This window comes from Macrobrachium nipponense, chromosome 23 (genome assembly GCF_015104395.2).
Source record: "Macrobrachium nipponense isolate FS-2020 chromosome 23, ASM1510439v2, whole genome shotgun sequence".
Lineage (NCBI taxonomy): Eukaryota > Metazoa > Arthropoda > Malacostraca > Decapoda > Palaemonidae > Macrobrachium > Macrobrachium nipponense.
This window is the reverse complement of record NC_061090.1, coordinates 10,893,870-10,909,009: the sequence shown is the minus strand read 5'-3', so window position 1 is coordinate 10,909,009 and position 15,140 is coordinate 10,893,870. Positions and strand designations below refer to the sequence as shown.

At 43.1% G+C, this 15,140-nt stretch overlaps 1 protein-coding gene and 1 long non-coding RNA gene across 2 annotated transcripts in view; one reads left to right on the top strand and one right to left on the bottom strand.

Moving 5' to 3' along the window:
• Positions 1 to 7,222: 7,222 nt before the first annotated feature.
• LOC135195993 (uncharacterized) lies at positions 7,223 to 7,594 on the bottom strand. The gene has a single exon (XM_064222493.1). The coding sequence runs from the start codon at positions 7,592 to 7,594 to the stop codon at positions 7,223 to 7,225; it is 372 nt and encodes a 123-aa protein (XP_064078563.1).
• A 3,613-nt stretch (positions 7,595 to 11,207) lies between these two features.
• LOC135196164 (uncharacterized) overlaps positions 11,208 to 15,140 on the top strand; it is a 26,105-nt gene continuing 22,172 nt past the window's right edge. The window contains exon 1 of the long non-coding RNA XR_010310337.1: positions 11,208 to 12,193. This is a non-coding gene — a long non-coding RNA (uncharacterized LOC135196164). The remainder of the gene's footprint in view (positions 12,194 to 15,140) is intronic.

Genomic DNA, 15,140 nt, shown 5'->3' with positions numbered 1-15,140 from the left:
CTGCGAAACCCCCACCGAATTCGTCAAACGATATCGGCTGGTGGTCCTCTCGATTCCCGTAGAAATCGAGAATGGGGCAGGATCCCTCCTCAACGACCGGGGGCTTACGTCAGGTAGGACCCGAAGGTCCCCCTGGTAGCGCAGTCCCCAACGTGGGATCCTACAGAGAAATCTCTGTAGGATCCTTCCCCTTTCCCTCGTAGCCGTAAGGAGAGAGGGAATGGGGGAGGAATTGGATACTCGCTCGCCTTCCCCAGTGGAACTAGCAGTTGGAGAAGAGTAGGAGCAGCCATCGCCTTGCGGCGATGGCCTCTCAGAGTCTGGGAAAACGTATCGTCAGGAGAAAACGTTTTTTCCCGAGGAGGGTTACGAACTCTCACTGTATGGTAAGGGTCTGCCGCCACTGTGAACGTCGTCTGGGTGGGGCTGATCGACACCTGACAGGAGAGAGCCGATACCGTCCTCCGACTCATTCCAGTCCTCGTCGAGGTCGAAACCTCTCAGGAGGACCGAAGGAGTATTTAAATACGGTGTCCGAAGACACGTAGAAACGCGCTGCGCAGTAGAGGAGGTGGAAGTAGCTTGATCGACCGGCCAGAATGAGAGAGCCTTCTTGTCCGGAGACGAGAGACTCTGGTTCAAGACAGAATCGGTAAGCTCCGATCGCGGCATACCCACCGTCGGTTTGGGTTCCCTCTCGGGCCCCAAAACGACTCGAGCAGAGACATGGGCTCTGCTGGTGGGAGCGGCGATCCTTCCCCCCGGTCGTTGTGCTGACGAATCAGTGCAATAACCTGGGTAAAGTTACTCTGAATCTCGGAAGTTACAGCGTCTTGAGGAGTAGGACCGTCCAGTCCCTCCAACAAGAGCAGCTCCCAGGACCCTCCTCCTTCAGAAGAAGGACCAGCAACAGATCCCTGACGTTGCCTCCAATCACTTGCGCGTACGTCCTGGTTGGTCCTAAGACCAACTGGCACGTGCGGCGTCGTGACGGGATCGTGAGCGGCGCATCTCTCACGATCACTCCTATATACCTAGCTCTTCCTGGCGTATGCCGAGGAAGTTGAAGGTATCGGAGAGACAGAACTGACGCTACCCCCTCTCCCCCTGACGGTCGCCTCCAATCACTTGCACGTACGTCCTGGTTGGTCCCAAGACCATACGTGGCACGTGCGGCGTCGTGACGGGATCGTGAGCGGCGCACCTCTCACGATCACTCCTAGCTACCTCGCTCTTCCCGGTGTAGCCCGAGGAAGTTGAAGGTAGTGGAGAGACAGACCTGACGCTCCCCCCCCGCTCGCTGGCAGGACCAGCGTATGTGGGGGGCTGCAGCCGATCACCAACCCGCGGTGGGGATCGATCTGCAGGCCTGGCCGTGCCGCTCACCTGTGGCGAGCGGCTCGACTGAGCACGTCGACCGGGTTCCCGTGCGTCAGACGAGCTGCTGCTGGTCACCGTATCCGCCCGGTCCCTGTGGGAGCGGCGGTCAGGTGACCTGCAGAGCTCGCTTTCGCCGTGAGACCGGTGAGCGTCCTCGCGGCACGTTCAAAACGCTGGTACAGCGAGGCTGGTACGTCCCCCCCCCCCCCCCCCCCCCCCCCCCCCCCCCCCCCCCCCCCCCCCCCGGTCGAGGGGACCTGGGGGACCTCTTCCCAGCCTCAACCCGTGGCCGGTCAGAGACCGTCACGTCACCCGAGGTTACCGGCTGGTCGCTGCGAGAGCGGCCGCTGGCCTGGCGAGAGTCACCTGAGCGGCTCTCGACAGTCTTCTGCTCCGTGCCTCGGTCATGACGCTGAGCGAACTCAGGCGTCTTAACTTTGGCTGCACGGTCACCCGAAGGAGATCGTACACTCGGAACTTCTCGCGGACGAGAAACCGAGCCGGTACCTGGCTTAGCAGCAGAGCTGCCAAGACCAGGCGAGGGTGTACCAGCGGTAGCCAGCACACCCTTGGTCCCCGTCTTCTTCTTCTTCTCAGAAGGGGAGACGGGCCCCGTTCCCGAAGGAACAGGAGGACCAGCAGAAGAACCCCCCCGTCACACCGGAATGTGACGAGCCCTTCGAAGTTCCCGAAGGAGTCTTCTTAGGGGGAAACAAAACCCGGTTTACCAGCTGGTCGCTGCGAGAGCGGCCGCTGGCCTGGCGAGAGTCACCTGAGCGGTTCTCGCCAGCCTTCTGCTCCGTGCCGTGGTCTTGGCGCCGAGCGAACTCTGGCGCCGAAACTTTGGCTGCACGGTCTCCGAGGGAGAGCGTTACACTCGGGATCTCCCGCGAACGAGAGACCGAGCCGGAACCTGGCGTAGCGGCATCGCCGCTAGCACCAGGCGAGGAAGTACCAGAGCTAACCGATACTCCTCTGGTCCCCGTCTATCTCTTCCTTACGGAAGGGGAGACGGGCCCCGCGCTCCCGAAGGAGCAGGAGGACCAGCAGAAGGACCCCCGTCCCACCGAGGTGGGACGGGCCCTTAGAAGTTCCCGAAGGAGACTTCTTAGGGGGGAGGCAGCCTTCTTCTTCTTCGGCTTATGGGCCTTAAGAAGTCGAAGGGGAAGAGGCAGCAACAGACGAAGATGACACCTTCCTCTTCTTCGTCAGCTCACGCAGGACAGTCGTCAGGTCCTCCATCCAGGCCGGAGTCGGGCCTATTGCCGAAGCAACACGGCCCGACTGCACCTGTCCGGAAGGACCTGGGACTGGGAAGACACACCATGGGCAGGACCAGCATGGACAGGCGCAGGAACCAGGAGCGACAGGAACAGCAACCAGCTCAGGAGCGGCAGGAACAGCGGCAGCGGTAAACACAGAAGGGACAGCCAAGCCAGTAGCGGGAACCACATCAGCGACAGGTACGGCAGGCCCAGCCATCGCCTCGTAGAATCATCGGCAGCCAGCGTGGTACTGGCGGCCGGTCCAGGGGCGAGCTGCTGGAACAGCGGAAGTCTGGGGCAGGCAACACGAAGAAAACACAGGCGGCGGCGGCATACCCCTCCTCGGTACGGCGGCGACCGGCCCTAGAAGCGGCAGACGGCTGTCACCGACACAGCATGGGGAGTGTAGACCAGCGGGGGGAAGCAGCATAAGCGGCCGTGAAGGTTGTAGTGGAGACCACTCCAAGGTCACCGCCCCAGACCTCGCTAGACTCTGCAGCAGATCGTGGATGCTAGGCACGCCCTGCAGCCGCAGTGGTCCATACCTGTCCAAGGTCGTCTCCCACGGCTGTAGCACCTGCGGTAGCACAGACAGATTAGTAAGAGGGGTTCCCTCACGCACGGGGGGGGGAGACATGCCCCCACCCCGAACGGAAGGAAGACCCCAAAAACAAAATACGAGGAAGCTGAGCGGAGGGGCAGGAAAGAAGACGAAGAATCGGATACCAAGGGAGTCGCGGGAGAGCTTTCCGACGACTTCCTGGCAGACCTTCGCTTCCCCTACCCCCGCACAGCAGTGAAAAGTAATATGAAAATGAAACAGAATACTGCACTTGCGATTCACTTCATAGAACTTAAAGAGGGAAAAATCAATTCCCGGTAAGAGCGGAAAACTTGATCCATAATAATATGATGCTATCCATAAATATATATGAAACTGAACAATACTGCACTTGCTATTTTCACTTTCACAGCAATAAATCGTAAGGATTAATTCCCGGGTAAGAGCGGAAATTGATCCAAAATTAAATTTGATGCAATTAATAAATGAAAATGAAAAGAAAACTGCATTGCGAATCCACTTTCATTGCATTCTATTCATACAAAATAAGAGGCTCTTGCCGAGCGCAATCAAGCTCTCGGCAACGAACGCACAGGGCAAAAATATAATGAAAAAGAGTACTTACATCTTTCAATTACACACTTTCGCCCAAAATACATGACTCGGCGTGAGTGCGCCCGCCCTCGGCACCGAGACATAATTCAAGGGTTCAATTCATGAAAAGAGCGGAAATCGCCGTCTCTACGGCGATAGCTCCATGTTGATTCATAATTAAGTAATGAAAATGAAAACAGTGTACTTACAGTTTCATTTTCAAGTCAAACCAACCATTAGTAGAAAACACAATATAAACAAAGCATACGACGATGAAGCGGGCAGAGAGCGATGACGAAACACGTCCTTCACACCCGCGGCCGAAAGCAAAAGTGATTCTTCACCTCTCGGGCGCGCGGTGCGCGCGCACGATCGGACAAGCAGTTAACTACCGTTCTCCCCTTGTTCGAAGCTTACGACCGTCCCAGCTGCCGCTAGTTACCTTCCTATTGTTAAAGGACCGAGGGTTTGTATTACGTATCGGAACAAATCATGTTTCTTAGGGATGTAAGAACTAACCTGAGTTTTGGTCTGAATCCGTGGTCTATTAGAACTTTGGTAAGGCTTGGGTTTTTTTATGGGAGTAATCCTTATTCTTATCCCTGGGTTCAAAATCCAAAGAAGACAAGGTCAGGATTATCTTTCCTAGCCCCTCTCTAATATCTAGGAGTGAGGGGTAGTCCCGTCCACACTTGTTTTGAATTTGTTCTTTCACCTCGCCAGGTAATTTTTGGAAAACTAAAGGACAAAGTGTCCAGGTACAGTGATCTGAATTAGGTTTGTTTCTTTCTATGCCTCTAACATATTGTTCAAGTTTAGCCTGGAAGCCATGTAGTGAATCCAGATCTGAAGAAGGCTTAGGCAGGCCTGCTACTTGACAAATTAGAGATGAGGTTATTTTCTCTGGATCAGCATAAGTTTTCTTCAACATGTCAATGGCGTCTAAATAGTTTTCATTCGTGACGTTAGACTCAAAAACATCCCAAAAGGGGGGCCATTCTCCATCGATCCCTTCAAATTCTGGTAGTGGTAAAGACGGCAACTTAACCTTATGCAATGGCCTAAACTCTGTTGCAATACTCTGGGGTTTGGCTTCCATGTAAATGATTTTTAGTTTCTCCAAAACTTCAGTGCTTTGCATGATGACTTGGTTGGCATGACGCCGCTTTGCAGTGAGCTGTGTTCTATCAGGGTCTTGCTCAGAGAACCCTTCTTCTCCTAGTTGAAGTAAGTACTTAAAGTTGAGTTCTTCATACTTCTTTATTTGAGACTCTAGCCTAAGATGATATGCCTCCAAGATCGAGGACTCAACATCACTTGCCCCTTGAATTATGTCAGCAGCGCTTGTGCATAGATCCTTGCAGGTTTCCTCATAAAGTTGGAGGGAATATGCTAATTGTGTAGCAGACATTTTATGAGTTTAAAAGGTAACAAAGCAAAAAACAAAATCCCTGGACAACAACACAGGCCTTGAAACATCCCGCTGAGGATGCCAATCTTCCTTTGTGGGAAATTTGTTTCACTCAGTGGGAAGATTGAAGGAATATACTCTACCAAATTACGAGGGTAATTCCTTTCACTGAGTGTTCTTTAGTAATATAGTAAATTGTATAAAACGGGCTGTTAAGCACACAATTCTTCCGTGCACCTAACGTGTTTTCAGATTTGTGTCAGAAACTCCAAAGGATTAATAATTGCTTTGTAAGTTTAAGTAGGCTAGTTAAATTCAGGTAAGAATAATTTAGGTAAATGCAATTAATCTAATAAGGACTATGAATAAATTAAACCAAGGCCATAAAGTTCCCAGGCCAGTTCAGTTTGGTCCCAGAATTCAATTAAGTTTCGACCCGGTTAAAGTAAAATTAAAGTAAACTAATCCCAAATAGTAGGGAGAGCGGGGCTAGTTGCATAAAATTTTACATTTCCTTCTACAGAATTGTGTAACATTCATTTAATTGAAATTCAGTTGTCATATATAAATATACAAGACCTCATCATCGAGTTCATATGCGTAGATATTAATAAAAATAATTTCTTTTATATTTAATTTTGATATATAATTAAAAATATATTTGATGCAACTTACCCCATCAGCGGGGCAAGTTGCATCAGTATGAGGGGCAAGTTGAATCATAAGCAAATTATAATTTTTGAGATATTATTTCAATGATAAGTAAATACAAAATCATAATAAACTGAACCGATGAACCTTAAATTTATTCGTCAGATTCACAGTTATGACAAATATAATATAAACCTCTATCTGTTCCCGAGCATTCCTCATGAGACCATCCTCTGCATGTACTACATTGAATCCATTTCTCCCAGGGCCTGCTATTGGAATAGGGCTCTGCACATATCAGATAATACCAGTCTTCGTCGTCTGAGTTGGATGTGTCGTACTTTACAGCTGGTTTTTTTGGATCGAATTGTGTGTGGAAACTTCTGCTTCCTCTTTTTGGTGGCTTTCTTTTCTTTGACATCGCTCTTTTTATTTTTTTTCATAGTGGCTTCAGCATACAGAGCATTTTTTTCAGGTGTGTCTGTTAATATGGCACTCTTACGTGGTTTTCTGCCTGTATTGGATTTCTTTTTCTGAGGTGTTGCTTTTGGATGAGGCATAATTTTTCAGGACAAAGTGAAGATTCACCAACATTTGCAGTTTCTACTTCATCAGTAATGAAAGAAGGTTGTGTTTCTACTGCTGTAGAAATGGGAGAGAAGTGTAATGGTTCAACTGCAGTTGAAGTGGAAGGAAGGGGTTCAGTGGCTGTAGAAGAGGAAGGATGGGGTTCCATTGATGTAGAAGTGGAAGGAAGCCAATGTTCATCTACCGATCTTGAAACTTCTGAGACATCTTCAATTGCCTTGGCCGCATGCTGTTCACATTGCTGACTCATTGGGCAATCTGTTACTGAAGAAGGAGCAAACTCCCAGTCATAAAAAATATTTGTATTCAAGAGACTGATGCCGCTGACTTTAAAGCCACTCGTGATGTTAATGGGAGTTGAAGCTCTCAGAAAAGCTTGTTTCACAAGAGAAGGAATGTCGTATATGGTCATACTTTTTCCAGGATTACTCTGCAACCAGTCATTCTGAGCTGCACTCAAGTAACGCTTGAAAGGCCCATAAACTGACCTATCTAAGGGCTGTAACTTGTGGGAACAGTGTGGAGGAAATGACAGCAAAATCACTCCACTTTCCTTGCATAATGTGATGACATCATAGTTAACATGAGATTGGTGATTATCTAGCAACAGCAAGATAGGTTTCTCGACAGTTGGCTTTGTATGCTTAATGAAATGCTTCATAAACAGCAAGAAGTTATCCTGTGTCATCTATCCAGAAGGGTGACAGGCTCCAATTGATCCTTCTGGGCCATCCCTTATAAAATGATCATGGTAGTTTTTCCGTGGAAATATCAGCATGGGAGGAACAAACATCCAATGGCACTGACAGCAACACAAAATGTAACAAGTTGCCCTCTCTCAGCTGAGGTAATAGAGCCAACTTGCTTTGTGCCCTTAACTGCTACTACTGCACGAGGTTTCTGAACAGTTGTTACTCCACTTTCATCAACATTCCATATGTCTTGAGGTTCAAATTTATATTTATCCATGAGAGAAGACAGCTTGGAGAAAAATAACTCTACATTATGTTTGTTGAAACTTGTAGCTCTGGCCAAACTTGTCGCTTCAGGTTGTCTAATTGATAGTGCTTGTCCATGTCGCCTCATGAAACCTGAAAACCAGCCTTTTCCAGCACATTTATCATTGCACCAATTATCAGGCATTTTTATCTTTGCTTCATTGGTGCGCTTATAAGTCAGTTTCTTGACTTCTCTCGGAGAAAGACCAAAATAAATTGCTGCTGCTGTTTTCAGATAGGATACTAATTCTTCTTCCTGTTCATATGAAATACTTGTCTTGGTTTGGCATATCCTACATGAGCATTGTTTTTAGCTGTGTTACCAGAGGTTTTGTGAATAAATCGTTGTAAGGTTGAGTAGTAGACACCAAACAGTTGTGCGGACTCTCTCACTGATTTATTCTTATTTCAAACAAATTCAGCGGCCTCCTGCATTAATTGGGTTGTTGCTGAACCATGTTCGTCTTCCTCTTGTAGTTCTGAACCATTTCTGAAATTAATAAAACGAGTTGAATGCATAAGAATATTTTAATTAAAAGTAATGTAATAAATTTACTAATGGGGCAAGTTGAATCATGATTCAACTTGCCCCATCGCGAATGATTCAACTTGCCCCCTGACAACAATCAAAATTTGATCGCCAGCTAGATATATACTAACGGTCATTCTAATTCAAATTTGTAAGGAAAATAATTGCATATAGAACAGAATTATATAGATATTTTCAAAACACTGTTACTAATATAAATACATGAGGTACAAGAAAAATAGTGAAATTGATAAAAATTACTTACCAAGGTCGAAATCAGTAAATTTCTCTCTCTCACAGCTGTGTCCGCACTAACCAACACATTTGAACCACCTGTCAGCCTACTACAGGTGCCGAGTTGCCAGTTATGCCCACTGATGCAACTTACCTGCGATGCAACTAGCCCCGCTCTCCCATGCTAAGTAAAGAGACAGACCTAATTTTGACTAAATTTTCTACTACGCCCTTGTAATTATATAAGCCCCTGTAAGATTGTTCAATCTGAGTCAATGCCTAATTAATTCTCACAAACTCCAATATTACAATAGCCTAACTACATAAAAGGGTTCAAAATTCAGTTAAGGTAAAGAAAACAGTGTATTACGTCTTAATTAAGTTAAGTTAAATAAGTAAGTTAAACGTTAAAAGACGCAACCGCTTCCTAACGAACAATTGTTGGCACAAATCAGCCGTCCAAATATGGCGGCTTAGCCTATGTGGAAAATTGGTATGTTGACCTACCTTTAAGTTAACCCAGTTTTGATGCACACCTCTTAATTCACTCCTAAACTAAAAAACAAATCCTATATATTTAATCAGCAAACCCAGCGACCTCTAATTACATTCGTGGAAATAAATTGGTACGTTGACAAGAAATGTTATTTTACTTAAAGAATTTTCCGCCGATGTTGTTGTTGTTTTTGATTAAGCTGACCTTGTGTTAGCACGGGCTCTTGCTCACAGAGCAGCCCGTAAGTTTCCGCCGACAGATCAGTGTGAATGGCCGTTTTAAGTTTTGGCTGCAGATAAGGATTCGGATAGGATATGGGTTAAGATAGGTACAGACAGGAAAGGAGATCATACAAACCAATTATCTTAAGGGTTATTAATTTCTAAAACCATACAATACGTAAATTAAACTCGAGACGAAGTTTACGAAACAAGTTCGTCCATCTCCGTTGCTGTCTGTTTGAAACAAGGTCCCAAAAACCGGCGCTCAACCTCTCTTAGCCCCAGAAAAAGCCCATGTCTGGTCAATGGTTCTTATCATTCCCTAAATCAATTAAATAATTTCTTAACTAATTTGAAGGGACAGTTAAATCTGTTTATTAAATCTATCTATCAAATATTTTAAATGCTAAGTAAAATTAATCAGATTATTCAAAATATATTATAATTTCTGCAGAGCTTATACTAAAGAAAATGGGGTATAGTTATTTTGTAGCTCTTAACAGTGACTTCGTTAAAGGTTAGAAAATGTATATGTACAAAGAAATTTACAACATTGTTGACATTTTTGTTGCCTGCTATTTATATTTGGTTTGATATTGATTTTTTGTTTGTTATTGAGGATGGATATTCTGAAATATAACGTTGAAACATAGGATATAGAATATAATACCCATTTTTACTTTTTAGTTTATGATGGTCTCGATATGAATGTAAATTTTAGCACATAGCTTATGATGGCCTTGATATAATTGTAAATTTAGTAGCAAGGATTGTTCTGTCAACAACTGTTGCAGCCATTGTGCTGATTAGCCAGATGATGAAGTTAATAATTATTTAAAGTATAAAGAGAGGTGAGAGGCTGACAAAGAACATAAAAAGAGAAAAGGAATTCTTCTGAAGCTAGGAAAGGAAGTAATGATAGAGGTAAGAGCTCTTCTAGTTTTCATGATCTGTCTGAGTACCAACTCTTCCCCTTCCAGTGTACCTTGTAATCCCCTCTCTAGACTTTTTCACCACTTAAAGCTCCTTATATTATTCAGATATGAATAATATAAGGAGGTATGAATAATATAAACATGGGAGAAGTGTTACGGACCGAGATCCGCTCAGGTTCTTTATTATAATAAACAAAAAGGATTCAACACCAACAATTGAAACTCGGGATAAGAATATAGAAAGAAACTCAAACAGAACAGAAGTTTATTTACAAGCTTATTAACAAAGATAAATGCAGACTGGTTTCTTCTATTTACATAACAAAATTAAATATGACAATATGTGAACTATCGAAATCAGTGCTCGAGGCTGGCTTAATCTTTTAACTGTGATGGGATAATTGTGGAAGTCTTATCTTTGTACTGCAACTGCAGGTAGATAAATCTCAAGCTAATGTCAGTCTGTCACACTAGCGAAATTTCCGTCGACTTATTCGGAGTTAGTCGTCGATTTACCAGGAAGTCGACGTCATTCCGTACGCTGGTTGTCAAAACGTAAACAAACCATCTGAGCTGTGACTTCCCTGAATGATAAAACAACTATGCTTTATAACACAAAGCAACTAGTGGGTCGTGCTTGCATGTGTTTAATGATGCTGCATAGAATTTATATAAAAAAAAAAGTTTGGATTCGGTCAAGACCACCGAGATACAAGGCCTGTTCGATGTTTTATGACGTAAGTAAGGGTGGTCTGAGCTGCTAGCACTGAGTACGCTGCCAGATGAAAAAAAATGTAAACAAACCCGCGCCAAAATCTATCAATTTTGGTCTGCCAGTTATTAATTTACTTATTTTCTCATCTACACTAATTGGTGTACACCAAATTATACTTACTCGAACACAAGTTATAAGATTAATATAAAATACTGAACCAAAACAATTTGTTTAGTTACAGTATAGTGTCTACCAAAGAACAAATGGTATTATTACTGAAGCAATCCGTGGTGGCCTAGACTATGTTATTTTACTTACTGAACAAGAATTTAAAGTAATATTTATTCGGATGACTGTAATTAACCCCCAGGGGCCAGTACTAAACACACAGAAATACATTGGACGCCCCAATCCCTAGTGGATGTCGTATCCGCGGTTACGTTCCTTACAGTTCGTAGGGAGCTATTCTTTAGAATTACCCTGCAAGAAACGTAACCGCCAATACGACATCCACTAGGGATTGGGGCGTCCAATGTATTTCTCTGTGTTTAGTACTGGCCCCTGGGGGTTAATTACAGTCGTCCGAATAAATATTACTTTAAATTCTTGTTCAGTAGGTAAAGCAGCATAGAAAAACCTCAACTGCCATAGTCTGGGCCGCCACGGATATGTACCCTAGATCTACCGAACAAACAGCAGTGCATAGGTTTACTTCACAAAAAAAAAAAAAAAAAAAAAAAAAAAAAAAAACATGGTTCTTTCTACTATATGTGAAAGAAATAATTCTCTCTTACATAGTCATTATTTGGTATTTAAATTTTCTAACTTTCTCTTTGGCTACAATAGTTATTTTCTTAAACAACAATATTCAATTAAACGTTAGTAGAAACCCATATTGTTAATTTTTCTATGTTTTTCTTTACTACAACCTTCATTACATTTGCTTCCCGAATGAAAAGGGAGTGATTTTTTTCCAATAGTTAGTAAAGCTTGAACGATATATTCATTGGATAATTGTAAAACTAAATGAACATTTTGCTTCTCAAAGGTATAGGAAGATGATGCTTTTCATGATAGTTTATATGAATTTTTGTAGAGTAAACATCTATATCATGAAGTTTTTCAAATGGCTGAATGGTGCATAATAAATTTCGTATTCCAACTTATTGATATGACACAAAGAAGAACTGGGGTAACTTAATTGTTTTATTTATAACTTTATGGCCAAGCCAATTATTCCTGATATATTTGAACAATTTTACTGAAACATACTCGAAAAAGGACATTTGTTACTCTGAAATGGGTGAGGATGCACTATAGACAGCTGTGGAATGCTGGGAAAATAGGACATTGCTTTCCCTGATGATAGCATTATGATGTTACAGTGCAAAACAGTGTAAAAATGATTTTTTCTAAGCCTATAATTACTTTCTTCAGTGTGCAGTGCAGAACATCAGCTTTTATGCTTTATTTGAGAATTTGTACAACTTACTTGAATTTAGACTTTACCTGTTCGACATAAAGTAAAATGCACCTGTTGCAGCTTCACTATAGCCAAAGGCTGAACCAACAATATTTTTGCCTTTACCATAATGAAAATATGGTATTAAGTACGTGAGTTTCAACCACCATCAGTATTACTATTTTGTCATTAGGTAGTAATGATTTATATTTACTCTTAATGTACATCAGAAAAATTGAGTCCTTTTGTTATGATGCTCGGCAGCCTGTTTTAAAAAACTCTCCTGATGGTACAGTAACATTGAGGGGGAACAACTATAGGTATAGCAGAGACATAATATTACCAGCTCTGATGAATATCTGCTTAGAGATATTTGTATCATGAACCTCTCTAGGAATCTTGAGTGACATGAAAAATGCTTGTGCTGTAGTTAGGCCTAACTGTAGGTAGGGCATTGTGGCATAAGTATGGTATTTCATTAATCTGTACTGAAGTTTTCCCTGTGGAAGAAGAAACATGGTCTTTTAATATTTTTACGTGTATATATGAGCACTGAAACCTAGTAATGCAATGAGGATAGGTTAGGTTAGGTTAGGTTAGTGAAATTTTCAACCTGTAGCCTAACCCTTAGAATATTATGCCAGTCTACTTTTTTTCACCTTAACCCATCTACGCCCAAAAGGTTTGTCCCATGCCTCTGACTATTGTCAATGAAAACTTGCCTATTTCACCAACACTATACTGTACTTAAGTAGTGATGAACCTATAACTTATATGTCTGTGCTAATGTAACTTGAGTACCTTGTCTGAAGGTTCTATCACACAGTTAGGTAACATGTTTGCAACCTTCTTACCTGACAATCATTGCAATAATGCTCTTTAAATTTCTTCTGGGGTTTCTATGCAAGTGCAGTACGTAAGTTTACCCTTCTTAGGTTTACTTGTCGGTAACTTTTTATATGCTGCTTGCCTTACCTGACTACTACTACTACCATTAATAGACTTGCCTATTATGACATTTATATTGTTTTTTTTTCCAAAGCTTTATAAGTCTTGAACTGGGAGTTGTCTGAAATAGGCTACTCTGGGAGTTGTTGGACACAATCTACACTGGGTATTGGTTGGCATAGGCTACACGGGGTGTTTGGTATAGGCTACACTGGGAGTTCTTTGACTTAGGCTGACCTATACCCATTCGACTCTGTTAAGCATTGGTTGACACGAATTCCTACTAAAATTCAATGTAGGATAAACCAGTCTTTCTTTATATTGCACCTGACCTTGTTGCTCACAACTACCTACTAGAATGCAGGCTGTATTTACGTATATTGCAGTCAAAAGTCATCCAGAGAGAAAAGTATAATAGGTAGTACCTGTTGCAGTGAACTTATTGCTGAGTTTATCTGCTTACCACAGTATGTTCGTCCAAAAACGGACTAGATGTATCCATGGCTGCTACCTCATGATGCCATTTAAGTTTTATGTTCCAATTCATAAATAAAACAACGGAAACACGAAAACACCTCATGTCCAAGTAATGTGAGGGAAGGAAGATCGAGAGTCGGGAGTGCGTCGCCAGTCACTCTGCTTGGAGAGTCGGACCACCAGGGTCGACGTCATCACATCACATCGAACAGGCCTTCTATCTTGGTGGTCTTGGTTTGATTGTGGTTAAAAAGACGTGAAAAGTGTTGTTTAAAAAAATAAGCTAAAGCTAGCCTAGATAAGCTATTCGTAACCTTGTTTACACAACCCCAGTCAGACTGTATTATAAATTAGGCACAGGATATTGGTACGGCCGTATCCCTGATTGCGACAGATATTGGTACGGCAGTGAATTGCGCATGCATCAATTTCAGACTTCCTGCCATACAAATAACAGTGTAGGGGGTGGGGGGTACATCAGATTTTGTCAGTTGTGCCGTATTGCGCTGTTGACTTGCTGTAGGGTACAGCAGTTTGCTAATCATGCAGCAGTTACCGTACACTGTTGCTAAGAGCTATAGGTACGGCACTAGAAGATCAGCGACAGTAGTAATAATAGTCAAACTGAATTGTTTCGCTGAACATGTTCAATTCAAAATGTCAAAGTGAAGCACCTTCCTGTCATCACCAAAGCACCAAAACATTTTGACAGTAAATGAAAATATAAAAAAATCACAATAATACTTCAACATACTTAGATTTTGACTATTTACATGAAAAATAAAACTAAAGTAATCTATCTGTGTACTTCATATCTTCTTTGAATCTCCTCTGAACCGTGTAATAATGTGATGGTAATTGCTTCATAGCAAAGGAAGATAAAGGAAAGGAGAACGCATTTTCGAGAAGTTCGGCAGTAAGGAGGATTTCGCGGTCGTGTTGGAGGCGGCTGTTCTGGAATCGTCGGGCGTGTTGTGGAGTGCAACACACGCCTAAGTGGCGGGAGAAATGACGCGATTTCTGATGTAATACCTCGTCGAGATTCATTAAGAACTTCCGGAAATCTCACGAGTCTGTGACGCTCGCCATAGGCTCCGCCCCTAGATTGCCGTATAAATACAATGGACGAAGCCAGGGTTACCAGACGGGATTGTCCCATATTTATGACATTTGTGCCGTGTCCCGTATCGACCCTCCCCGGGACGCCTTTTGTCCAGTATTTTTAATATTTGAAAAAAAAAATTACAATATACTAGTGAAATTTTGCAAAATACCGGGTAAAGGCGGCCACCCATAATTGGCAACAGTGCAGTGGGCCGAGAACGAACAAATCTGTCCTTGGTATTTGATTTGGTTCTTTTTGGTAATGAGCTAGCACTATGGTTTTCTAATCTTTGATTATAGTTCAGAAAGCGGGTAGCAGCGGGAGATGCTCCTGCTGGAAGGGAAAGGCCCTATGCATATTTATCAAATTGCGGTGATATTTTAGAGGTAATAGTATACCTGTTTCTACTAACGGAGTTTATAAGGGATGATCGAAATGCACAAACGTATTCCTTCATGATTTAATGCATCTAGTGTTTTTAACATAGCTTCTGAGGCAGATGAATATATTGGGCAACAATAATCTATTATAGATAGTACTGTTGCTTTGTATAACATAAGCGTGGTGTT